Source organism: Thalassophryne amazonica, chromosome 6 (genome assembly GCF_902500255.1).
Source record: "Thalassophryne amazonica chromosome 6, fThaAma1.1, whole genome shotgun sequence".
Lineage (NCBI taxonomy): Eukaryota > Metazoa > Chordata > Actinopteri > Batrachoidiformes > Batrachoididae > Thalassophryne > Thalassophryne amazonica.
In genome coordinates this window covers 83082252-83109199 of record NC_047108.1, presented here as the reverse complement: position 1 = coordinate 83109199, position 26948 = coordinate 83082252, and the positions used below count along the sequence as shown (strand labels likewise).

Here is a 26948-nt window from a genome sequence, read left to right as displayed (position 1 = left end):
GGGGTTCCCATGATGCACTGAGTGTTTCTTTCTCTTTTTGCTCTGTATGCACCACTCTGCATTTAATCATTAGTGATTGATTTCTGCTCCCCTCCACAGCATGTCTTTTTCCTGGTTCTCTCCCTCAGCCCCAACCAGTCCCAGCAGAAGACTGCCCCTCCCTGAGCCTGGTTCTGCTGGAGGTTTCTTCCTGTTAAGAGGGAGTTTTTCCTTCCCACTGTTGCCAAGTGCTTGCTCACAGGGGGTCGTTTTGACCGTTGGGGTTTTTCCGTAATTATTGTATGGCCTTGCCTTACAATATAAAGCGCCTTGGGGCAACTGTTTGTTGTGATTTGGCGCTATATAAATAAAATTGATTTATTTGTCGTGGGCTTTTACATAATATATGAGAAAGAGATTATATTTACACAAATACAAAGTGGAGTTAGCAGCTAGCTAGACCAGCCAGTGATGTCATCAGGCTAACATCAGGAAGATGTCTTGTAAATCAGGTTACAAAAGCAGCGTTCTCAGTTTTAACTTTTACATAATATATGAGAAACGTGTTATAGTTAGCCACAAAGGAATCAGTTTTGGAGCGGCAGAGAGACTAGCCAATGACATCACGGTGCTGCTCTACTCTGATTGGCTGTCACCCCAATCCCCTAAAAAAAAACAAAAACTGATATACATGATTCATAGCATAAAAATAGGAAACAGAATGTGACTTTTTAACCACTTAAAATACCTCTTAAATTAGGTCAAGGTTAGTCATCTTTGTCCAAGGTCTGTGTCCCAAGAGTGTTCCCTGTGAATTTGAAGACCCTGGCAGTAATAGGACTGGACTTTTGCTGAGCACAGACTGATAGAAGGACAGACTAGAATAGAAGATAGACTTTGCAATACCCAATGGTCATATTTTGATGGCCTTAGGTAATAAAGCCTACCAGCTCCACTGAGGAAAACAAAATACAAAAAGAAAAAAAACTGAACAGGTCACGCACCCACTTGTAGAATGATTTCCAAAATTATATATGTAAAACTCACTCCACCAAAGAAGTCCTCACGAATGGATCATGCGATGGCCAGCCGGAGAACAATGTCTAGGTCCACTATAAGTCCTCAAGCACGGGTCGCATGTAATCACCAGCTGGAGAATAATGTCCAAGTCCACTCTTAGTACTCACACATGTCCCACTGCAGCTCCACCCTTAGCCCCTCACAAAGTTCTCTCACGATTCTGGCATGTTAGATAGAAAGTCTATTATCTCCTGAAAATAACATTCTGACTTTTCTCAATGTAAGAAATACATCTGTATGTTCAGACAGCCTGTAAAACAGTGTCATGCAGATATTCCATGTGCAGGTTCCTTTCGGCAGTAAAATAGCGTCCCGCAACACAAACAGCAGTGTCACCACACGTTAGGTTCCAAAAACTGACAGACTGAAAAAATTTAGAGTTTAGGGGTGAAGTCTGATGCCTCCTTTCTGTACATTCTGTGTACATCAGAGTCACCACTTTCAAATGCAAGCTCAGAAGCTTCGTTATTGGACGTAATAGCATTTGTTTCACTCTGTTGGCCATCAGGATGTTTCTGCTTTTCCTGTACGTCACAAGCCGAGAAATGCAGAGAAAGACGTTTTCTACAAATGCATATGCTAACTCGCAGCGTGAGAAGAATAATTAACAATAAAATACATCAGCAAGCACTAGGCATGTGAATCTCATCATACTGTATCATATCATATCATATCATCATCAATCAATCAATTTCAATCAATTTTATTTATATAGCACCAAATCACAACAAACAGTTGCCCCAAGGCGCTTTATATTGTAAGGCAAGGCCATACAATAATTACGTAAAAACCCCAATGGTCAAAATGACCCCCTGTGAGCAAGCACTTGGCGACAGTGGGAAGGAAAAACTCCCTTTTAACAGGAAGAAACCTCCAGCAGAACCAGGCTCAGGGAGGGGCAGTCTTCTGCTGGGACTGGTTGGGGCTGAGGGAGAGAACCAGGAAAAAGACATGCTGTGGAGGGGAGCAGAGATCAATCACTAATGATTAAATGCAGAGTGGTGCATACAGAGCAAAAAGAGAAAGAAACACTCAGTGCATTATGGGAACCCCCCAGCAGTCTACATCTATAGCAGCATAACTAAGGGATGGTTCAGGGTCACCTGATCCAGCCCTAACTATAAGCTTTAGCAAAAAGGAAAGTTTTAAGCCTAATCTTAAAAGTAGAGAGAGTGTCTGTCTCCCTGATCCGAATTGGGAGCTGGTTCCACAGGAGAGGAGCTGTATCATCGTATCGTATCGATGCGATCGTGAATCGTATCGCATCGTATCATCATCTCTGATGATACGATGCGATACGATTCACCCTGTTCCCGATTTGATGCAATTTGTTATGTATTTGATGGCGATGCAATTGCTCACAATGCGATTTGGTACGATACGATTAATGATGGGTATTGATAAGATTTTATCGATATCAATGCCATTATTGATTCCGCCTATTGATCTGATTCTTTTTCTTTATTGATTCCCTTACCAATACCTCTTGTGAATTTTATGTGTATTAAAAGTAGGCTTTACAGGTTTTCTATGTCAACAACATTTTATTGAGTCTTAAAGTAAATATATATGAAGTTGGTCACTGGATCCTTGATCTCTGGACATAAACAGAAATTAACAAAATCTGTAGTTTTTGTCAGAATAATTTCCTTACAGATATTAATGACACAAATGTAACTCCATAGACTCTGAGCTGAGCTCTTCCAGCCGCCTGCACTGCACGTCAGGATGTAATTCATATGAAACGGAGGACGTCTCGTTTTGGAAAAAAATAATGAAAGGTTTTGGTCAGTTGTAGCTTATTGTTTGTATTATAATTAGGGATGCCCTGATCCGATTCCGAGTCATCTGATTTTGAGTATCTGCCGATACCGAGTCTCGATCCTATATTTTGAAAAACTGAAGGAACAATGAACAAATGCTAAATATATAATATTTTCATTTTAATCACCTTATTTCATTATTTATCACTTAAACAGTACACTTCTTCTTGAGGTAGCTTGAACAATCAAGTAATAATCTACCTACTTAAAAAATGTACAAATTTCCATGTTATTTTATTTGTCTAAAAATAAATGTCCAAGGTTCCTTGTGTTAAACAAGAAATTATCTAATTTGAAATAACAGGTGGTTTTAATTTACAGATGAAAGGATTCTAAAGAACCATTTATTGATTTAGTTATTTTAATTACAAGTGTTCTAAACTTTTTTAAACAGTAATCAGAAATTTTGAGGTAACAAACAACAACAAAAAACATTTCCAAGGATTTTTCTTCAGAAAACTGCTCTATAAATGAGCAGTCCTGTGACACGTTTCTGTTTTGTACAGATCAGTGGTTTCTACACCAATCTGTTTTGTACAGATCAGTGGTTTCTGCCACTAGTCTTCCGTGTTTTGGCCCGACGTGTTGTTCCTATTGGACAGGGCCAAGCTACGTCACAGCTCAGAGCGTCAAACGTTGGATTGGGTTGAACTTATGTTTTTTCTTTTGTTCAATAAAAAAAAAAAAAAATAATAATAATAATAAAATAAAAAAAAAGATTGGGTTGAACTTTGATTGCATCAGCCTGCCGACAAGCGGCAATGCGCGCTCCCGTCAGAAACGTCGCTTTAGTTCGGCTTTTGACGCGACGCTTCTGATGCCTCCAAAAAAGCAACACTTCTCATTGAAAATAATGCTTTTTAGACCGATTCTTGACACCTCTGAAGCTTCTGACACGTGAAAGGTCCATTAATCTGCAATAATGAGCCTGAAATAGCGCTGATCAAAATAATGAGGATAAAATCTATATTGGATTCCTGATCGGGATGCAATGTCCAATTTCAATCAAGTCTGAAACCACGTGATCAGCCCCGATTTCCGATCACGTGATCGGATTGGGACATCCCTAATTATAATGTTTGGAAAGAGGTGTCATTCGATTTAACACGGTAATTTGCTCTTAACTTATTCAGACTGAAATCTGCACGGCTCATTGGAGCTGTACACTTAGTTCCACAAAACAGAGGATATTAATATGATTATTATTATTATTATTATTATTTCCATTACTTGACTGACAACTTCAGTTTACGCACCGGCTGGTGCTCATGCCAGAGAACCATTGCGTAAAACTCCAGTGTGGAAAGAAGGACGATTCTCGTTTCTTGCCCGCAACAAGACAACAGTCCCAGTTGGTGACTTTAATCCACACAAAGGTAACTCATGATTGACATCTTTAAATGGCTTTGAGAGGGGCTAATGAAGAAATTGCAGACCTGCTACTGGAAGTGAAGCAGAGAACCAGCGAATATAGGCTCGTACAAGCGTCAAGCAGACCCGCTGCAGTCTCCAATCAACGTAAAGAAATGACCATCCGTGGTGCATTCAATGTGCCTCAGAAAACAATCAATGCAAGCAGGCAGCGAGTGATGCAACATGATTTCACACATCAATTAAATTGATGCACACTGAACAAACTGATGCACTCGCATCGTCCATGCTTGTATCTAGATACCGATTCATATCGATTCATCTCCACATGCCTAGCGAGCACTAATTATTACTGCATGTGCTCGGATAGACTTACAATCATGAATACTTTGATGTTGTGTTGTTAACCAGAATGTTAAATAACGTGCAACATGCCCTTTAGGCATCATGTAAGCCCACTGGCAACATAACATTTTACAGCTGAATCACAAAGTTAAGCCTCAGTGGACAATATCATGATTCAAAGACTCATTTACACACTCACATTCCCTTTTTTGAGGCACTGAGTTCAGACTCACCATCCAGTTACACCAGGTGACTCTACACCTGCAGCAAAACTAGACTTCTACTAACCTTTAGGTGAGAAAACACGTCTCTCAATAACAACTACCTCACCACAGCCAGAGTTAAGATCCATTCTCACTTTCATGGATATGCATCCCAGAAGGTCACAATCTGTAACTGTGACAAACTGGCGTGTGAAGACTGTACTTACCCATGAATCTGACCTAGCACATGGTTTGATGGCACAACAAGCTTGTGCAGTGTGCTGACACAATGTGAAGAACTTGTACCATGCAATGTATGCAAAAACAACCGTAGCATAACTATAGACACCGTAGTACAACTTGAGTACAACCGTGAAGCTTCCAGAAAATATCCAGTGATGTTACACCATTTAAGACAACATTACGGGCTCCATAGAAATGGAATTAATTATCAAAGTATGTCAAATTTCACAAACAAAAACAGAAATTTTTGAACATGTTGAAAATTGACCATGACCATGCCACAATGACAAAGTATACAGGTTCACCACAATCACCTTCCTAGACACTCAAAGGTGTTTCAAGGTCATGACAAGATTTCAAGCTGTGAGGTTTCAGTGAACTTTAAACTGTACCACAACACAGAAACCCGTGCAACTAGCGCCATTTACTTCAACTCAAGCACTTTTTTGCATTTTTGCATCCTGTTGTTCTCCTTCTCTCTCACTACCCCTCATCTGACAATTTCTCTCCACGTTCACTCCATTTTCCCTACTCCCACCTTTCCAAAGGTCCTTTCCTAAACCCCAGAGAGTGTGGGAGGAGTCAGCGATGGTGAGGACGTGCTGGTAATCCGTGCAGTGACCCAGGTCAATTCAATTATCCTGTTTTCTTTCGCTGTGCAACGCGTGTGCCCATTTCACAGCCAACTCCCATAATGTGCCTAGGATTAGCTTCTCTTACTTTTAATGATCTACCTATCGACGCCTTGGGCCACACAATGAGTGCACACTGACACACAACAACACACACACACATAAGGAAGAGGGTTTTTTAAGTATTAGTCTGAGTGTAAACTAATTCACTTCTGTACGAGTGAAGGATCAAGAGAAGCTTTCTCAAAATAAAAATGTGCGTTTGAGGGTGTTAGTGTATGCATTTGCTCATTAATGTGGGTGTGTGTTACATAAACTGCAGTAAGAAGATGATTGTATTATCTATCTGCATTTACCCAGGCTTCAACTCACACCTCCAAGATTTGAGATAATCATCTTAGTCCTCACACATTAGAAAAGAAGTGTGCTAATGTCAAACTCTGACAAGGAAAAAAAAAAGGTCATTTAGTGCAACTAAAATTTGTGAATAGTTGATATTGAGATATGAAGTAAATATTCAAATTGTCAAGCACATATCTGATGAAATGCCATTCACATCCTGTTAAACATAAGGTCAAATGAATCAATGCTGTAGATCGATGACTTGCACGTTATTTCTGCTGTGTTAGAAGACATTTGCAAAAACAGAATAATAATAATAACATGCATCAGATTCTACTGTAGTTTTGCTAGCGATCAAGCCTCTGAGTATTCAACTCATCTTTGACACCTGCATCATATCAGAGAAATTACAGTTTACATAAATCACTGAACAGGAAACACATGAATGTCAACAGGGCACCACAGTCTCGTTTGAACCATGCATGATATCGCTTGATAAGACCACTTACGGGGACCTCCGCTCTGTTGTGCAATATATACACAGAATAACTTCACACGGATAAATGGTGTACTGTTTTGTTTTCGGCTGCAATCACCAAAGCAGTCACGAAAAGTATTTTTTCGGTTTCCAGTGGAGAAGAAAAGACGAAGCAGATGGGGCATGTTGTGTCAGTAAGTGCGAGCTTACACAGCTACCCAGAGTAGCTCGACACCGCATCATAAACAAACACATGTCCACTTTCCCACCACATCTCCACTTTTTCTTTGCATTTTCACTTTGTTTGCGTGTAATATGCACAAAAAACCCATTGAAAATGCAATGGTTTGTACTCCGGAAGTAGAGACATTACATCATATGCGTCATATTTTACCCCTTTAGCACCCGCTCTCAAACAAGACTGCGGTGCCCAATAAGGCGACTTAAACAGAACTCAAAAATGGATTATCCAAGCCTTAAAATTTCCTGAAGATTACTTACAACATACGAGGTCTGTCCAAAAAGTATCAGACCTTTTAATTTTTTTCAAAAACCTTATGGATTTGAATCACGTGTGCTTGCATGAGCCAACCTTGAACCTTCATGCGCATGTGTGAGTTTTTTTACGCCTGTCGGTTGCGTCATTCGCCTGTGAGTAGGCTTTGAGTGAGCACTGGTCCTCCCCCCTCGTTGGATTTTCATTGCGAGGAAAATGTCTGAATGATTGGAGCAGCGCTGTTATGTGCAGACGTAGGTTGAGGAGCGGACCAACATCTGACCGAACCCAGCGCTAAATAACCAGAAAGCGGTTCCACAAACAAAACGATTTTATTTCCCCTCCAGTGCAATAATTAGTGTACAACATAAATATTTAGTTTGTCTGGCGGAGTGAAGGACGGCGCGCTCTTCAGCGCCCAAAAGGATCGAAGGCTCGGCGCTTCTGGACTCAGATTCACCGCCAAACACCCCCCAGGTGGACACGACAAACTGACTCTGTGAAGGATGGAAAAGGTGAGGTAAGTCAACAGAGCTACAGCAAATATCTTTCAGAGGCACACACTATCAGCAACACATTCAGGTCTGAATTTAAGCTTTATGTAAATGAGCAGCTACTCACAACAGGTGGAGGATCATCAGTCCGTACGCCACGGCAGTGAGAAGCAAACTGCACAATTCTCATCAATGTTCAAATATACTGCGTAACAAAATGCCAAATTACTATTAACGATCATTCAGACAATAATCACCTCTGATGTGTGCTGACAGCATGTGTCCCTCACCCGTCCTCTTTCACAGGCACGATGTGTCAAACCCTGGCGCGGTCCTCAGCGTCTCACAAACGAACGTCACAAGGTCGAGTTCCCGGCCATTCTGCTTGAACCACTCATGGCTTAAATGCAAAACGCCATCTCATTATCTGCTTCAGCTGAAAGTCTTTAAGTTTACACGTGAGCATCATCCACAGGTGCTGCGAGTCAGTAGGCCTGCACGTGAACATCCTCCACAGGTGCAGCTAATAATGCTGATGAGGGTGAAGGACTCTTCTGCCAGCACCGTCTCCACAGACAAAAACCAGTTTGCATACCACCTGGAGAGCAAAAAAAAGAAAACAACACAAAAACATCCAGCCAAACCCCCCAACACACAACAAGCGCTGAATCAAATTTTTCCAGAAACTGTGAGAGACAGCCAGGTGGAAACCATTCGGAAGATTCAGACGCTTTCGGTGGCTTTTCAGTCGAGTGAGTATCCGAGGAATTGTGCAAGAGCTGGACATGTCACAACATGTCCTGTGAGACTTCCAACTTCCGCACGTCTTTCATTACAAAATCTCCTGTAACAGTGGAATGTGCCGAAAAAGTGCTGATGTCCACCTCTTCTGCAATTTCTCTGGTAGTCAGACGATGTCCTGGATCAACATAGCCTTCACTTTGGAAATGATCTGGTTGTTTCAGCCTGTCGATCGCCGCTCAGAGCGCGGCGCACCCTCCGCCATTGTGCGCCGTCTTTAATCCGGTTGTAATGCTCCTTAATCTGTGTGACGCCCAGAGTATCCTCACCGAAAGCCATCTGAATCTTCCGAATGGTAGCCCACCTGGCTGTCTCTCACAGTTTCTGGAAAAATTTGATGTAGCAAAGCTCCAAATCATTCAGACATTTTCCTCACAATGAAAATCCAATGAGGGGGGAGGACCAGTGCTCACACAAAGCCTGCTCATAGACGAATGATGCAACCGACGGGCATGAAAAACTCACGCATGCGCATGAAGGTTCAAGGTTGGCTCATGCAAGCACACATGATTCAAATCCATATGGTTTTTGAAAAAAATAAAAAGGTCTGATACTTTTTGGACAGACCTCGTATATGCCTTCAGTCATTCATTTTCTATACCCGCTTATTCCAATCAAGGGTCACGGGGGGCGATGGAGCCTATCCTAGCACTCATAGGGTGTGAGGCTGGGTAAACCCCAGACAGGATGTCACTCTATTGCAGGACCAGCTTCCAACATATATTTTTGGTGGTTATTAATTTATTATAGAGACTATTCACACTGTGCAACATCAGCGGTAAACAAACTGACTGGAGCGATAATCTAAGACTGATGCAAGGTTCATACAATAGGTGTCAAACTGTTTTCAGAAAAAGCCAAAAGGGTGCAAGTTTTCTTTGCAACCACCCACTCCGCCAGGTGATTTCACAGATTAACTTATTCCATCTGCTGAAAGTGATGTTAATCTGTGAAATCACCTGGCGGAGTGGGTGGTTGCAAAGAAAACCTGCACCCTCTTGGCCTTTTCTGGAATCAGTTTGACACCTCTGTGTGATATATCAGAAAAATATTACAAGCTGACAATATTTCTTCAGAGGTTGTGTACCATCAATGTACTGATGATATAAAACATGCACTGCCAGAATTATTCTGTTGCTATGTTGGATTTTTGGAACTCCTGGGACAACTGTCTCATTGACTGTCACCTTACTTCCTGAACTCAGTAAAAAAAAAAAAAACCTTTCCTACAAATGAAGAATTCATCAAATGTGAGGACAGCACTCAGAGGCCTGGCTGCCAACTGTTGTTTAATGACTGACTGACATCTTCTTACTTATATTGTCTAAGATAGTATTAACAATTAGAAGGAGGTTTACCTGGGATATCCTGCCCATTGTAGTTCCATCCAGGCACAGCCAGCATGGAGGGCAATGGAGATTCAGGTCTACTGTCCCTGTCTCTCTCCCTGTCGCGCTCTCTGTCCCAGATTCTCTCCGCCTGCTGGGTGATATGTCTGACTGTGTCCTTGTTCTTCCTGTTCTTCCTCCGCCCTGAACCTGATAATGGTTGCCAGGGGCCATCTCCTACTCCACCAGCACCTCCTGCCCCTTGCTCACCCTGACTCTGGGCTGCCCCTCTTGGAGTGTCCCGTGGATGGGAGGACGCTGGGGACACCTGTTCTTCTTTGATGGTAACAGGCCTGTAGTCATGTGGCCAGGCAGGCTGAGAGTCATGACAGGGTTCTTCTTGGCTCTCGTGGCTCTTCGGGGGTTCTTGGTCCTCTTTTCCGTACGTGCTGCCTCCCTCATGGCAGCTGGCGATGGCTGAGTCCCCCGAGGAATTGGCTGGGCTTGTGCGACGTGCCAGCCAAGGAGAGGTGCTGCGACCGGACATAATGGAGGCCAGTGCTTCAGAAGCCATGCCTACGAGCCCTCCGCCCCCTCCAAACCCCACTCCCACAACACCTCCTGCACCTACTACGCCTACTCCTCCTCCGCCTCCACCACCTGCTCCACTCCCACCTATGCCAGCGGCAGCAACAGCTCCCATTTCAAAGTCAGCAAGTTCATCAGCCATCTCAGACCGGATGCTGATATCCAGTGCAGCCTTAATGAAGCTGTGGCAGGCCTGGACAATATCTGTCATCTGCAGGTAGCTGGCAGCTGACATGACCTCAATCACGTTCTTACTGGTCAAAGCAAGGTGCGCCGAGTACATGAAGTCCAGTATGGCTTTGAAACCTGCTGCCGTGACAATGTCCAGGTGAGTGACAGTCGTCGAGTGATGAGGCTCTGCCCCTTTTTTAACCTGAAAGATGAGGAGAAATAGTGTTCATGGCAGTGTTTTCGTTCAAACAACAGGGCCACAACTGTTAATGTATTTACAGTTTTTTCACCATTATTAACAGCCCAGTGTCTGTCAGGTTAGACACAAACTGAAAATATACCCACCACATTTTTATGAGTGCAAAAGCAATACTGACTGTACAACCCATGCAACTAGTGCCATTTACTTCAGCTCAAGCACTTTTTTGCATTTTTGCATCCTGTTGTTTTCGTTCTCTCTCACTACCCCTCATCTGCCAATTTCTCTCCACGTTCACTCCATTTTCCCTACTCCCACCTTTCCAAAGGTCCTTTCCTAAACTCCAGAGAGTGTGGGAGGAGCCAGCGATGTGAGGACGTGCTGGTAATCTGTGCAATGAACCCAAAAAGTTTAATTTGGTGATGCTAATTAACTACGAAGTTAAATAAATTCCCTTGATTTTAGATAAACACAAACAGGTGTCAATAATAATAAAAGGATGGTAAATATGGTGTACTGCAGAAGACCCCCAACCCTTGCTAAAAAAGAAGCATTTTGTAGTTTTATCACATAAAAGAAATCACACATATTTAAAAAGGTGCATGTTAAAGTGCAATACTGTATATGTGCCTTAATATACAGTTGTACTTAAAAGTTTGGGCACCCCTGATAATTTTCATGATTTTCCTTTATAAATCATTGGTTGTCTAGATCAGAAATTTCAGTTAAATATATCATATTGCAGACGAACACACTGATATTTGAGGAGTGAAATGAAGTTTCTAGTATTTACATAAAGTGTGAAATAAATATTTAAACAAAATTAAGCAGGTGCATAAATTTGGGCACCATTGTCATTTTATTGATTTGAATACATTTAGCACTAATTATTGGAACACAAAATTGGTTTGTAACCTCAATGACCCTTGAACTCCTTACACAGGCGAATCCAATCATGAGAAAGGGTATTTAAGGTGACCATTTGCAAATGTTTCCCTCTTTGCATCTCTTCTAATGATTGGCAACATGTGAGCCTCTAAACAACTCTCAAATGACCGAAAACAAAGCTTGTTCAACATCATGGTTTAGGGCATGGGTGGGCAATCATGTGCCATAAAGGGCCGAGACACTGCAGGTTTTCCGTGCAACCAGTCACCTCAGCAGGTGATTTCATTAATGATCAGGTGTCTCAGCAGGTAATTTCATTGACAACCAGGTGTTTATGTTCAGAGGAGAAGCTCATCAGCAACCCACCTGCTGAGGTGAATGGTTGCATGGAAAACCTGCAGTGTCTCGGCCCTCAATGCCCACCCCTGGTTTAGGGGAAGGATACAAAAAGCTATCTCAGAGATTTCAGATGTGTTTCCATTGTGAGGAACATAGTGAGGAATTGGAAGACCGCAGGCACAGTACTAGTTAAGGCCCAAAGTGGCAGTCTAAGAAAAATCTCAGATAAGCTGAAGCGAAGGATGGTGACAACAGTCATAGTCAACCCACAGACCTGCTCCAACAACCTACAACATGATCTTGCTGCAGATAGTGTCTCTGTGTATCATTCAACTATACAGCGCAATTTGCACAAGGAGATGCTGTATGATGTTGTAATGCAGAGGAAGCCTTTTCTGTGTACACGCCACAAACAGTCACTTGAGGTATGCTAAAGCACATCTGGACAAGCCAGCTTCATTCTGGAATAGGTGCTGTGGACTGATGAAACTAAAACTATTGTTATTTGGACATAACAAGTGGCAGTATGCATGGCTGAAAACGAACCCAGCATTCCAATAAAAACACTTGCTACCTACAGTAAAATTTGGAGGTGGTTCCATCATGCTGTGTGGCTGTGTGGCCAGTGCAGGTACTGGGAATCTTGTTAAAGTTGAGGGTCACATGGATTCCAGTCAATATCAGCAGATTCTTGAGAACAATGTTCATGAATCAATGACAAAGTTGAAGTTGCGCTGGGGCTGGATCTTTCAACAAGACAACAACCCTAAACACTGCTGAAAATTTACTAAGGCATTCATGCAGAGGAACAAGTACAACATTCTGGAATGGCCATCTCAGGCCCCAGACCTGAATATTATTGAAAATCTGTGGTGTGATTTTAAGTGGGCTGTCTGTGCTCGGAAACCAACAAACCTGAGATGTTTTGCAAAGAAGAATGGTCCAAAATACCTTCAATCAGAATCCATACTCTCATTGGAAGCTATAGGAAGCATTTACAGGCTGTTATTTCTGCAAAAGGAGGATCTATTAAATATTGATGTATTATTTCTGTTGGGGTGCCCAAATTTATGCACTTGCCTAATTTTGTTTAAAGAATTATTCCACACACAAGCTATCTGAACCTTTTTAGTCCAAATGTTCTAGTATGAAAATGCGTCTTACATCATTAAGTGGCTTTGATTACATCACATAAACATGTATAACTGATGATTGTTGTTATTTCACACTAAATGATGATGTTACGGCACATTATGTTACATCTCCGTCATGTCAAAGTGCTAAAAACATGATTCACAAAAAGTTAATTTGTTTGCACCACAGAAGTATTCCATAATGGTTGTCACAAATGTATGACAATAAGAACCCCCTCCCCCCAAAGAATAAGAAGAATGAAAATGAATATGATGCGAGCAAAAAAGAAGTACTTAAGGAAATGTGTTGACCTAATCTGTCTTCCCAAGTTAGGCAACTCCTCACCTGGCAGTAAAGAGTCTTGAAGTAGCGTGACGAACCAAGGAGGATGTTCTTATGGGCCTTGAAGATCTTTCCGTCCACAATGACACAGGCATCACAGAGGATGCCATGCTGCCTCTGTTCATTGAGCTCTCTGAGGAGCTGACGGTAGTGAGAGGAGATCTCCATATCCTCCTTCCTGTTGTTCATCTGTGTCGCTGAACAAAAGTCTCACCTCCAAACCTTCTGCTGGGAAACAAAAGAAGAAACAGACACTAAGAATTACAATATAGAAAGCATTGAAATATTGTCAAATGTGTGAAAATATAACTGCCACAAAAAAAGATGACTATCGGCATGCTATGATCGCCACCAGTACCGGCGACTGCTGGTGTGTGCGTGACATGTGACCACTGCATACAGTGAGGAAAATACGTATTTGAACACCCTGTGGTTTTGCAAGTTCTCCCACTTAGAAATCATGGAGAGGTCTGAAATTTTCATCTTAGGTGTATATCCACTGTGAGAGACATAATCTAAAAAAAAAAAAAAAAAAATCCGGAAATCACAATGTATGATTTTTTAATAATTTATTTGTATGTTACTGCTGCAAAGAAGTATTTGAACACCTGTGAAAATCAATGTTAATATTTGGTACAGTAGCCTTTGTTTGCAATTACACAGGTCATTTCCTGTAGTTTCCTGTAGTTTTTCACCAGGTTTGCACACACTGCAGCAGGTATTTTGGTCCACTCCTCCATACAGATCTTCTCTAGATCTTTCAGGTTTGGAGTTTCAGCTCCCTCCAAAGATTTTCTATTGAGTTCAGGTCTGGAGACTGGCCAGGCCACTCCAGGATCTTGAAATGCTTCTTACAGAGCGCCTCCTTAGTTGCCCTGGCTGTGTGTTTGGGGTCATTGTCATGCTGGAAGACCCAGCCATGACCCATCTTCAATGCTCTTACTGAGGGAAGGAGGTTGTTTGCTAAAATCTCACAATACATGACCCCATCCATCCTCCCTTCAGTATGGTGCAGTCGTCCTGTCCCCTTTGCAGAAGAGCACCCCCAGAGTATGATGTTTCCACCCCCATGCTTCACAGTTGGGATGGTTTTCTTGAGGTTGTTCTCATCCTCTAAACATGGTAACTGGAGTTGATTCCAAAAAGCTCTATTCTGGTCTCATCTGACCACATGACCTTATCCCATGCCTCCTCTGGATTATCCAGATGGTCACTGGTGAACTTCAAATGGGCCTGGACATGTGCTGGCTTGAGCAGGGGGACCATGCTGCCCTGCAGGATTTTAAACCATGATAGCATCATGTGTTACTAATGTAATCTTTGTGACTGTGGTCCTAGCTCTCTTCAGGTCATTGACCAGGTCCTCCTGTGTAGTTCTGAGCTTTCTCAGAATCATCCTTACCCCACAAAGTGAGATCTTGCATGGAATCCCAGACTGAGGGAGATTGACAGTCATCTTGTGTTTCTTCCACTTTCTAATAAATAATCATAACAGTTGTTGTCTTCTACCAAGCTGCTTGGCTGTCCATCCCAGCCTTGTGCAGGTCTACAGTTTTGTCCCTGGTGTCCTTAGACAGCTCTTTGGTCTTGGCTATGGTGGACAGGTTGGAGTGTGATTGATTGAGTGTGTGAACAGGTGTCTTTTATACAGGTAACAAATTCAAACAGGTGCAATTAATACAGGTAAAGAGTGCAGAATAAGAGGGCTTCTTAAAGAAAAATTAACAGGTCTGTCTGAGCCAGAATTCTTGCTGGTTGGTAGGTGTTCAAATACTTATTTGCAGCAGTAACATACAAATAAATTATTAAAAAAATCATACATTGTGATTTCCAGATTTTTTTTTAAAATTATGTCTCTCACAGGGGTGGTGGCCAAGTGGTTAATGCGCTTGGTTTCAGTTCAGAAGGCTCCGGGTTCAAATCCCATCCCTGCCACATTTCTCCATGTAATGTGGAGTTGCGTCAGGAAGGGCATCCGGCGTAAAACCTGTGCCAATTCAACATGCAGATCCAACTTGGATTTGCTGTGGCGATCCCGAGTGCAAACAAGGGAGCAGCCGAAGGGACTTACTTTACAGATTATGTCTCTCACAGTGGACATGCACCTAAGATGAAGATTTCAGACCCCTCCATGATTTCTAAGTGGGAGAACTTGCAAAACCGCAGGGTGTTCAAATACTTATTTTCCTCACTGTATGTGCAGCGTTCAATGTAGACCAGGGGTTTTCAAAGTGTGGGAGAGTGAACCCCCCCGCAGAGGACAAATGAATAGCTGCCCCCCCAACCACCAACACACATACACACAATTTCAATATCTTTGTGTGTTTCTTTTTATTCTTTACACATCTTAAACACATTTTCAAAGTATTTGTGTGTTTTTAAGGAACTGTCTATGTACACATTTTACAGCCTTTGAACTTAGAACTTTCTATTCTATTTTCATTTTTTTGTCATATTCTAAACATTGTTTTTTAAAAACATTTAAACATCTCTGTGTGTTTTAAAAGTCTTTGGCATAACACATTTTAACATAAATAATAAAGGAATGGTACTGATAAGATTTTATCGATATCAATGCCATTATCGGTTCCGCTTATCAATCCGATTCCTTGTCAATTCCCTTATCAATGCCTCCTGTAAATTTTCTGTGTACTTAAAGTAGGCTTTACAGGTTTTCTATGTCAATAACATTTTATTGAGTCTTAAAGTAAATTAATATGAAACTGGTCACTGGATCCTTGATCTCTGGATATAAATAAACAAAATCTGTCATTTTTCTCAAAAGCCTTTCCTTTCAGACATTAATGGCACAAATCTAACTCCACACCTCTGAGCTGAGCTCTTACAGCCGGCTGTGCTGCAAGTCAACATCAATGTAATTCATAAAGAACACAGGACGTCTCAAATCACTGGGGTAGATTATTGTAGTGTGTAAAACCTGAGTGTCGCCTGCTGTTTCCTGGGCAGTGTTTTACCAATGTTGTCAGTTTTTTTTTTTTTCTTTCCTCATTTTATCATGCATCTGGAGTTTCTGAACAACACGGTGCTTTCCACGCTCATACAGACAGTATGTGCGTGGCCATGACTGACATGTTACTAGTGTTTAAGGGCAACTGCACGACAAGTGTTTTGAACATGACCAAAACCCAGCATCTGTGTTCCGTTATGTGACACACACACACACACACACACACACACACACACACACACACACACACACACACACACACACACACACACACACACACACACACACACCTCTGAATGCCATAAACATGCTGTCTGTATGAGAGGGGCTTAAGAGTAAGTTATGGACAGACAGAGTTGGGGTGCTTGTACTGACTGACAACTGGTAGCAATTGCACCACAGACCAGGAAAAACACTGCATGGAGTTCAGCACAGTTTATTCTACCATTTAAAAAAACACAATACTGAGGAAATCTCACATGGCGAATCTACGACGTGTGTACACTCTGTGTGTTGGGATGCTCTATAGAGCATAATACAACAAAAATACAACAAATAAATAAATAAAAAATAATGGTAATAAAGAATAATGGACAAGAGACAAAAACTGATAACTCTGACTTGTACAATATGTTATGAAACTAAGTATATTGATTTTTGATGTAGCCATCATGGCAGTACTTGACTCTGCTCAACCCATAAAAAGGTAACGGAGTAGAGCGTGGACACGATGGGTGTGACCTGGGCAGAATGATTCAAGCCCAAACATGTCTCCTTATACTGACGTTACCCAGCCTGGAAAAGCTAACTGCATTCAGGTGGACTAATATATTTTTTCATAAGTGGTCGCTGGTGTGTTGGTATAAAAACTATGTTTGCTATATCGCCACAATAACCGTGGCAATGTAACTAATGTTACCAAGCCATCAATACTTGCCAATTAGTGCTAACTGTACAAACATACTGTACAAATAAGATAACAGTAAAATTTCACTCCATGGAAATCATGCAGCATAGACATCTTAGGTGATCTGTTAGTACAATTAACCACACAGCGAACCACAGTATTGCAAATATTTGTAATAACATGCTGGGAAAGAACAAACACAGTCAAGTCCACAGCTAGTGGGCACGCACAAGCAGAGGCAGCTCGCACTGGGTGCCTGGACCCGGCAGATAGTAGCTGTCACTCAAAGCAACCAAGCCCCTAATTATTCATAACTTTATCACTTAAAATTGTTTAAACTGATGAGTTATATAAAAATTCACCCCCTGTACAGTACAGTTGTCATGAACAGGGAAACCAGATATTCTATGAGGAATAATATGTGAAGCCAGTTTCAAGTGGCCATTCAAGGAACTGCAAGTTTTGCCATTTTCAAGTTGGTTTCATTTTCAAGGAGGTTTCCACATGATCAACAAAAGTTCCAAAGAGATAAACAAAGAAAACTACATGGTTTTCTAACATTGTTCACATATTTCAAAGATGGAATACCAAACCTATATCATTTTTGTATATTTCTCCACCAAGCCAGTATATGTGGTTGATATAAGTAACTATAAATAAAACCCAGTGCTTAGAATGGTGGTTTAATTTTAACGTACAAGGGAAAATAAGAGAATTTAACCAAACCACTCCTTTCAAGATGAGCCAGGGTGAGGATACTGCAATAATGACTGTGACATGTAAACAATGACATCAATAGAAGCTACATCTCGAATGCAGTAGTTTGATGTCTAAAAACAGCCCAGTAACAAAAAGACAAAAATCTGTGTTTAAACTGTGTCTGACAGGTTCATCTGTGTGTGTGTGCGCGCATGTGTGTGAGAGAATGTGTCTAAGCTCATTAAAAATATCACTTACAAAACACCTCATTTACTACAAAACACTTTACCATTAAAACTATCAATAAACAGGACCTTAGTTACTTGGTTTGGGGGTTGTTTCCTTTCTTTCTTTTTACATTTTTTTTTTTTTTTTTTTTTGGTGTGTGAATATTCAATCAACTGTCTAGTTAAGACAAAAATCCAGTCCTGAACCTTCACCTCATCATCTCTGATTTCACACAATTCAGTCTCGGTTGTGATCACAAAGTTTTTTTGTCCCCCCCCCCCCCCAAAAAAAAAGACAGAATAGACTGTTAATGACAATTTGTGGAGCTGCTCAAGTGCCAAAAAATGAGGAACCAACTTTCAGGATTAATCAGCAGTATTTTAACATTTTAACAGGTACACTGAAATATTTTTTTCCCCTCACTCAATTTGAATCTGATATGTTGCAATTCTGAACAGTCAAAAACGGCATAAAATCTGTTTTGTTCAAATCTATTTCAAGCCTCATTAATAGATTGTTTGAAATACAAATTAAAATCACATTTTTGCAAATTCATTTTGGTCTGACTCCTTAGATCGCAGTACAGGTGTTTTGTTACATCATAACTTTTGACGCCATGTAAAGTTTATGTTTACATCGCGGGTACAGTCAACATGCTGGTTTGGTGCTCTGGATGCCAATCTTAATGTTTTGGGAGCCAACATGTTTGACCAGCCCAGTCTCACATTTTTTTTGTTTTTTTTTGTTAGTGTGATACATCAAGAAAACGCCATATGTTCGTGGCGCTGCCATCCTTTGCTCACTAATTTTAACTCTAACCCTAACCGTAATCCTAACAACCCCCCTGTGTCACCCCAAATTTCATGATCGTTCGTGTGCTAGTTCTCTTCTGAGGATCCTTGAGTACTGCTGGAATGCATTTATATCAAACCAGTGGTTATTTACTGAGACTCAGATAAGAAGTATAACTTGCATTATGAGGGAATATCAGCTATGGCATTCTGACCATGTGGTGCATTTCTCTGGGCATGATTCACTATGCAGGTGCCTTACTGTCAAAGACTATAGTGAATGGAGAACGCCAAAGAAACGCCCACCGTTCATCTGACTGTGGCAGACAGATGGGTACTTTCAAGAGTTGTTGATGGATTTATTGTTCACCAGGGTGGCTGCCATCCAGGATTGGGGTGCTCATATGGTGTGCACCAAGCACATGCTCCCAGACTTGACATGAAGCCTGCAATCTGATAAACTCCTTTAAATATGAAATTAACCTGTAATTTGATTTATATATTAATTTTGAGCATAGATGAACTATCCAAACATAGTTATGTGTCTTTTTGTCCACTGTGCACAGGTTAGATGGCATACTAGGCATGTTTCAAGGCCATGCAACAGAACAAACAGGTGAAGTCTGCAGGCAAAAGGAGAAGTCTACATTGCTATGAATGAACCATTCAACAAAGTGGCAGAAAAACAAACCAACACACACACAAATAATCAACACACACAAATTCAGACAGTGTATCAGCCAGAGCATTACCAGCCACCGCTCCCGTTTTCGTCTGAGCGAGGGCTAAATCGCGCGGATGCAGAGTGATACCAAACGCAGCGGTGATTTGTTTTGGGAGCGCCACAGCTGTCACCTCTCATGGGCCTTCCTGAGAGATGACAGGCCGGGTTGGCTGAGGTGACAGCAGCGTTTGCTCGGGGGCCGGCACACTTCAGGTCATGTTTAGCAAAGCTCTGCTCAACCTGATGGCTTGTAAGATCAGATAAATCCACAGTGTCTCCCACGTCCGCTCTGACAAACACACCTCGTGTGAACGGCAGCGGACAAACGGATGGACTGATGTGACAACTGGTGAAATCGTTGTAAAAACACAAAATAAATGCACAAACTGTCCTGGGTCCAATCAATGCATGGCTGCCTCACAACCTTTCACTTTTTAAAGCCACAAAAAGAAATAATTGTGAGGAGCAACGAAGGATGACTGTCCCTCACAGACTCAAAAAGCAAGTTCTGACGCACGTTCTTTATCCTCTTGCTCGCACATTTCTAACAAAAATCTATCAGCACACTAACCTTGAGATATTCTTTCCTTTCTGTGATCCCCTGATGGAGCTATTGAGTGTCGCCACCTCTGACCTTTGGAGACAAACACTGCTGCTTTAGAGGCTCAGGAGCGCTGTTCCTCCTCCTCGCCACTCTGCTTCTCTCAGGGCCACTGACACATTGAATTGTACAGCATACAAGCTCGGCTTCAGAACCACATAAAACACATAAGTGATTCATACCTCCATAGTTTGCTATTCCTTATTGTAGCTGTTCTGAATGGTGAAATCCAGTTTTAATGAGAAACCATGTGATCAGGAGCTGCCATTGAAAGCGATGTTATATAAAATCATAGATTCAACCAACGTGGACAGATTTTTGTCACAGAAGTATTGAATTCAGATTACTGCAGCTTTCAGAACTGATCTCATTTACCATTTTCAAAGGTCCAGAGTCACTGAGGAACAACAAGCACTGAAGTGAACAAACAAAATACGATATGACACTAATGACACTCGTGGCAGCCAAAGTACTCGATTTAACAACAGAGCTGCTGAACTGGGATAGTTAATCTGTGCAACTTTCAGCGCAGGGCAATTAAAACATCCAAACCAAAAAAATAAAATAAAAATGAAGAAGCCTGTGTTTCTAAAGCCGTGTTGACATGTTGACAGTGGAAATACGGTCATACAGGTTGTTAAATCAGAATTTCTATAGTCTGCAACAGTAGATGATTAAATGAGATGTGACTGTTTTGTGGAGTTAATGAAACTGACAATAATTTGCTTAGTTGAAAGAGACAGACTTACAGCATTTTGCAAATTATATTTAAACAGAAAGCTCTGCCTTTGACGGTTGCTTACAAAGTCAGCTGTTCGTGACTGGCATATGTCTTTTGGCATGGGGGAGTGAGATTTACTGACTACCATATGCACAACAACTCCTGGTGGCCTCTGTCACATCTGCACTTAAACAATCTATGTCTCGCTGCCCGTCTTTTCAAGTTGTTACAGACATAACAACACCCAGTTCATCCTTGTAGCTGTGGTAGGTAGTAAAAGCTAAAAATGTTTAACGTTTGATGAGTGACATGTAGAGCACTGCACAAGACCATATTTTTCTTACCGCTCCTGCCCACTCCCACTGAAATTCTGACCAATTCTGCCCGCATCTGCAACGTGTGTGTTACAGTCCTGCCTGCTCCAGCAATTGGTGTGTCGAGTCCCTCCCACACCCACGAAACACTGAGCGCACAATAACAGAGATGCATCAATTTTGTGTTTTCTCCCGTCCCGCGGGAGAAAACACGTTTAGGCTATTAAAGAAATTTGTGGGATTGTTTGTTTCATTGAATCCCTGGCCTGTATGTCTTTTGACGCACTGATCGGGAATAGCGCTACTATTTGGTTGTTTTCAGTTTAAGACAGTTTCATGTGACAGCTCAGTTGCTGCATGCCCACTTGCTGGACTGTGACACAGAGAGACACAGACTCACTGCGCGCTGCTGTCTCTCTCTGTTCGCTCCTGTAATGTCCTCTGCTCCTGTTAAATTATTTAAGATGAGAGTAGCATGTGGACACGCATACTTTACACTATTCTTCTTTGCTGACCAAGACGTCTTGTCGCTTCTCTTCCCGCAGTGTTTATTTTTAGCTGCCTGCTCCCGCGAGGTTCTGACCACCTGCTCCCACAAGATTTGCAATGGGTCCCTTGGGACCCGGCCGGACCCAGTCCCAATGCAGCTCTCTAGTGGCATGCTCAAAACCAGCAGTGGCAGAATTTTCCATCAACCTTTCATTGAAAACAAGAGAACATCTGGTTTACCATACAGCCCACATGTGAATGCAGCATTCAGGACAGTCACAATTTTCTTTTAAGCATGCAAGCGTGACTTTGTGTGTGGTGCATGACTGGGTCAATAATGCCTCAAACTTAACAAAAAAAGAGTGAGCAGTGGAGAGTAAAACAGCAGACCTAGAAAGACAAAGTTTAATCAGATTTATTGCTTTAACGGATTCAGAGATATTCAGTTAATAGCTCAACAGAGAGGAGGAAAAATGATTATAATGGATTGGGCATTGACCTCAAAAGACTTTCCTTGCCTAATTGGCTTCTTCACGTTCAGCATGTGCTATTTCCCACTGTCATAAACCCCATTTTCAGAGAAACCATCTCTATCCCTACCACAGCACATAAACCTCCAAAACCTCAGTGTTCATACAAGTTTTGCATTTCCTTAAAGGATTTTTTTAGCACTTACTCCACAGAAGCTCTTTTAAGCAACATCAGTCTTTTCGGGAACTTAAACACACACATTTTAAATCTTTCTGTGACAGTTAATAATTCAAGTTACCTTTACAAAAAAGTAAATTAACAGGTGTTTAACTTATGTGTGCAACACGGCAACAGAAAAACTGGATGAAGCTCTTTAATACACAGGTTTTGCTTTACTTTACATGACTTCTATTTCTATCGAAGTCTACACAGCCTCCCTTAATATTCCATAAGGACAGACATTAACAGATACAACCCTGTTCAGCTCAAAAGAGCTTAACTGTTTATTCACCTTGTGAGAGTAAAAAGTACTGCTCAGCCATTTCTTTGATTGTATTTCGAGTGCATCTGTTTAGATGTGGAAGTCAAACTCATGCAAAGCGTGGCATCACGACTTAACAAGTGGATAGGCTGAAATGTCAAACACATCATTTCCTTTGCTAAAGTGCAGATCCACAATGAGCTGCAACACATGTATAAAGTAAAGGTTATGGGAATGCATGCACCCGCCAATCCCCAACAGTCCCCGCTTTATTTGTCCTTAATCGAACAGCAATGCAGATAGGAGCGCCATTTTACTGAAGCAAAAATAACATGGAACTCAGTGGGAGACATTATAAAAATATTCATTATAAAAGATCCTTGGATCTGAATCTGATTCAAACTTTCATCAACCCTTCTTTGACCCAGGAACTACCTTTTCATAAATTTCATTGAAATCTATAATTATGCTCATAATATCCTGACAATAAACAGACAATTATGAATAAAAACAACCGGTTTAACAAATGAAACAAGAGTTGACAGACAAGGACAAATGAAAACTTTGCTCACTGTTCATTTATGTATGGCCTCTGAACATCTCTTAGAGAAAACAAGAGTCTGCAAACAATAATGATAATGGTGATGATGATAAAAGATCCCAATAACTGAAACAAAATGTGAATCAGCACCTCCAAACCTGGGCCCATGATAATATTCCAGAAATATGTGGATTGCTCCCTCTAGTTTAGGAGTGATTCACTGCCCCAAATGGAGTTGAATTATCTTGATATCTTGTTCATGAGTGAGTGTACAATGCAGCAGGATCAACAGGTGATTCAGAGTGGCATGAATAGCAATGCAGGTTTTAGGCTGGTGCAGTGAACAATCAATTCACTATTCAATCACTTATGATAGTTGCCTCAAACTCTTCCAGAAAGGGCTGAGATGGTGCATGCTTTTTTGCTTGTACCAGTCACATTAGGTACTGATTTCACTGTTCCGCCTCTGTTCTGCTCAACACATTCTGTTCTGCTCAGCTGACCATTCAGCCGAGGTGCTTTGGACATTTGTTGTTTTTATTCCATTGGGGCAGGTGGTGGTGGTGGTAGTGGTGGTGGTATTATATTCAAATGGGCCGAGACTGGGTTGGATCCATGTGGCATGGAAATGTGTTACAATCCACCTGGAGGAGCTGGAGAATGGAGATATGGAGATGCACATCTTGACAACCAAAATCAGCGTGCTGTATTCCAGCAGGGGGAAAAAGATGGACGGGCGAATTGAAATGGGTCCAACAGGCCAAGTAATACAGACATCACAGTTTCAATAATCTTCATGGCACTGGACGTGCTGTGCAAATACAACCAATGTACTAACTACAGGAACCATGTGGTTCCTATAATCCTGTTTTGGAAAGTTCCTTGCATCTAATTCTTGCTTTCTTTCATTCAGGAATGCCGTTGATTGCTAACAGTCCCCCCCACCACCACCAAGTAGAGACTTTGACACAAGATGACAAAGTAAGACATAATGAACTTGTCAGAAAATCAACTACACTGTGAGAGAACGAGGCTTTTGTGTCTCATCCAAAGCATTAAAAGTCTCTCCAAGGCTGCAGAAACTAAAGCCTTTCAGAATGTCACCAAGCAGAAAACAGTCGTCTGTTTTTATAACCATTAGTCTATAAAATTTCTACAAAAAAAAAAAAAAAAGAAAGAAGGGAAAAGTCATCAGGACCCTGACAGTGTGTGCGTGCTTATTTGTGGTCAGACATGATTATTTCAGTAAAATGTGCCATCAGAGCTCCAAGTCCTTGTCACCCTTTTGAGGCCAAATCAGAAGTGACTGTCCTTCTTAACCCAACTACCCCCCCCCCCCCCGACCCGCACCTTCATCATAGGAAAACACACAATCAGCACTCTCTCCCCTGAAAACACACATCTACAACTCCTGCCCCTAAATACACAAAAACATGCATGCACGCACACACGCACACAAACACACACACACACACACACACACACACACTTTAGTGGAGCCGTCATGGCATCACACCCGGTTTGTCCTGGTCACATCACAGCAAAGTCACTTTAGGCCCGAGCCAGACAGCTAAAGAGATGAGACGTGCGACGGAGTGAGAGAATGGGGCTTCCTCCTTCTTGTGTTTCTCTTAATGCAGCCTTGTCCCTCCGAGCCACCATTCTGCCTCCTTTGACCACACAGGACCAAGTGAAGACACAACACAAGGTCCTTCTGCAACAGACGGCCAGCAAAACAGCGTAACGACACAACATGGCACAGCGTGTCCGTGAAATAGTAACAGAAAAATATTCTTAAACTCAAATGCACTTTTCTTAACAGTTGTTAAGTCTGTTATGGTCTAATAATTACAAATTAAATATGATAAAATTTTAAAAAATTATAGCACAGACATTTATCCTATTACAATTGTTTTTGTCCCAATTCATGTTGTGTCTCCCCATTTAAGTAAATTGAGCTTGAACTGAAGTCAGTACAGATATAAATTTTTAGTCAGTTGTACTGTAACACCCTTTACTAGCAGCCGTGGCCTTTGTGGCCACCACAGCTTGGCTTTGGAAATAGGAGAAGAAGAAAAAAGTAACAGACAAAGAAGCTCATTTAATTAGCTACATGCAACTTCGTAACCATACATGAAAATTCGGTAAGGTATATCTTCTATTATACATTCCAAATCTAAGGTAGACCTCTACTAGTGTATACTAAGTTATATCTAAATATCTAAAAAAAGAGTAGAGCCACTTAGGTGCCTGGTCTTGAGAACCAGGGATAGTTTGTTTTTTCAAGTAGGCTGAGTCAGGTCCACTGGACTTGTTTAGGTCCTTGAAAATGTTTCGCTCTTCATCTCAATCAATCAATCAATCAATCAATCAATTTTTTTATATAGCGCCAAATCACAACAAACAGTTGCCCCAAGGCGCTTTATATTGTAAGGCAAGGCCATACAATAATTATGTAAAACCCCAACGGTCAAAACGACCCCCTGTGAGCAAGCACTTGGCTACAGTGGGAAGGAAAAACTCCCTTTTAACAGGAAGAAACCTCCAGCAGAACCAGGCTCAGGGAGGGGCAGTCTTCTGCTGGGACTGGTTGGGGCTGAGGGAGAGAACCAGGAAAAAGAGGGGAGCAGAGATCGATCACTAATGATTAAATGCAGAGTGGTGCATACAGAGTAAAAAGAGAAAGAAACAGTGCATCATGGGAACCCCCCAGCAGTCTACGTCTATAGCAGCATAACTAAGGGATGGTTCAGGGTCACCTGATCCAGCCCTAACTATAAGCTTTAGCAAAAAGGAAAGTCTGGATGATAAAGGAAATTTCTGTGCATGAACTCCCTCCCTCTCTCTCCCCTTTCTCTGGTACCTCATTTGACGATCTGCATTGCTTTCTTTTGCATCTTTTCAAACATATCTGCTGTGAAGCAATCATAAAACAACACTTTAATTCTATGAATTGTTACATTTCTGTATAGAAACTGTCTGTCACCCCCACTGACAATCACACCTGCTCCTAATCCATCATCCATTCAGCATCCAATAACCTTCCAGCAGATGGCCGAAACACCTACATATGGGATATTACACAGACCAAAAAAAAGTTGCTTTTGGGATTTATTTGATGCAACCAAATTTACATGGCTTTTGCCCTAATCAATATGCCCTTTAGACAGTTTTTGAGTTACCATGTTCAAACACAGGGGAAAACCATCAATGCATCTACTATTCAGTACATGTTACTTTGCAAGGTCCACACCACAGAATTGGAAAAACCAAGGAATACCAGGTCTCACGCTATATTAAGTTATTATATCATGGGCTAAAGCAATAAATTTTCACCTGACTGAAATTTTTTCCTGGCAAAAATCAATGCCAGCAATTCCCTAAAATGTGGTGTAGTGGGGGCGCACACTATTTTTTTCCCTCAATAAATACAATAAACACATTATACAGTATACAAATCTATTCTAAATAGCCTCTAAGGAGAGAGAGAGACAAAGCATAAAAAGAATGCAAAACCTGAACTTAAAGATACATGAAAGGGTGGTGGGGGGCGGGGTGTAGTCTTGATCCTAAAGGATCGGGGGGGTGCTCCCCCAGAAAATTTATAAAAGAGCAAGTCAAATTTTGTATATTCTGGTGAATTTTAATGGGTATGAAGCCCTCTGAAACAACAAAAACTCACTTCAAACTGTCAAGTAAAAACACAGTATTGATTATGGGGTCTGTCACCCGTTTTG

General features: G+C 41.5%; 1 protein-coding gene across 1 annotated transcript in view; it reads right to left on the bottom strand.

Annotated features, from left to right (window-relative positions):
- Positions 1-26948, bottom strand: part of zbtb46 (zinc finger and BTB domain containing 46) — a 144945-nt gene that overhangs the window by 54690 nt on the left and 63307 nt on the right. Inside the window, exons 2-3 of the mRNA XM_034171501.1 lie at positions 13280-13504; positions 9646-10576 (exon numbers count right to left, since the gene is read on the bottom strand). Of these exons, the coding sequence (XP_034027392.1) occupies positions 9646-10576; positions 13280-13465 (1117 nt within the window). The 5' untranslated portion in view covers positions 13466-13504. The remainder of the gene's footprint in view (positions 1-9645; positions 10577-13279; positions 13505-26948) is intronic.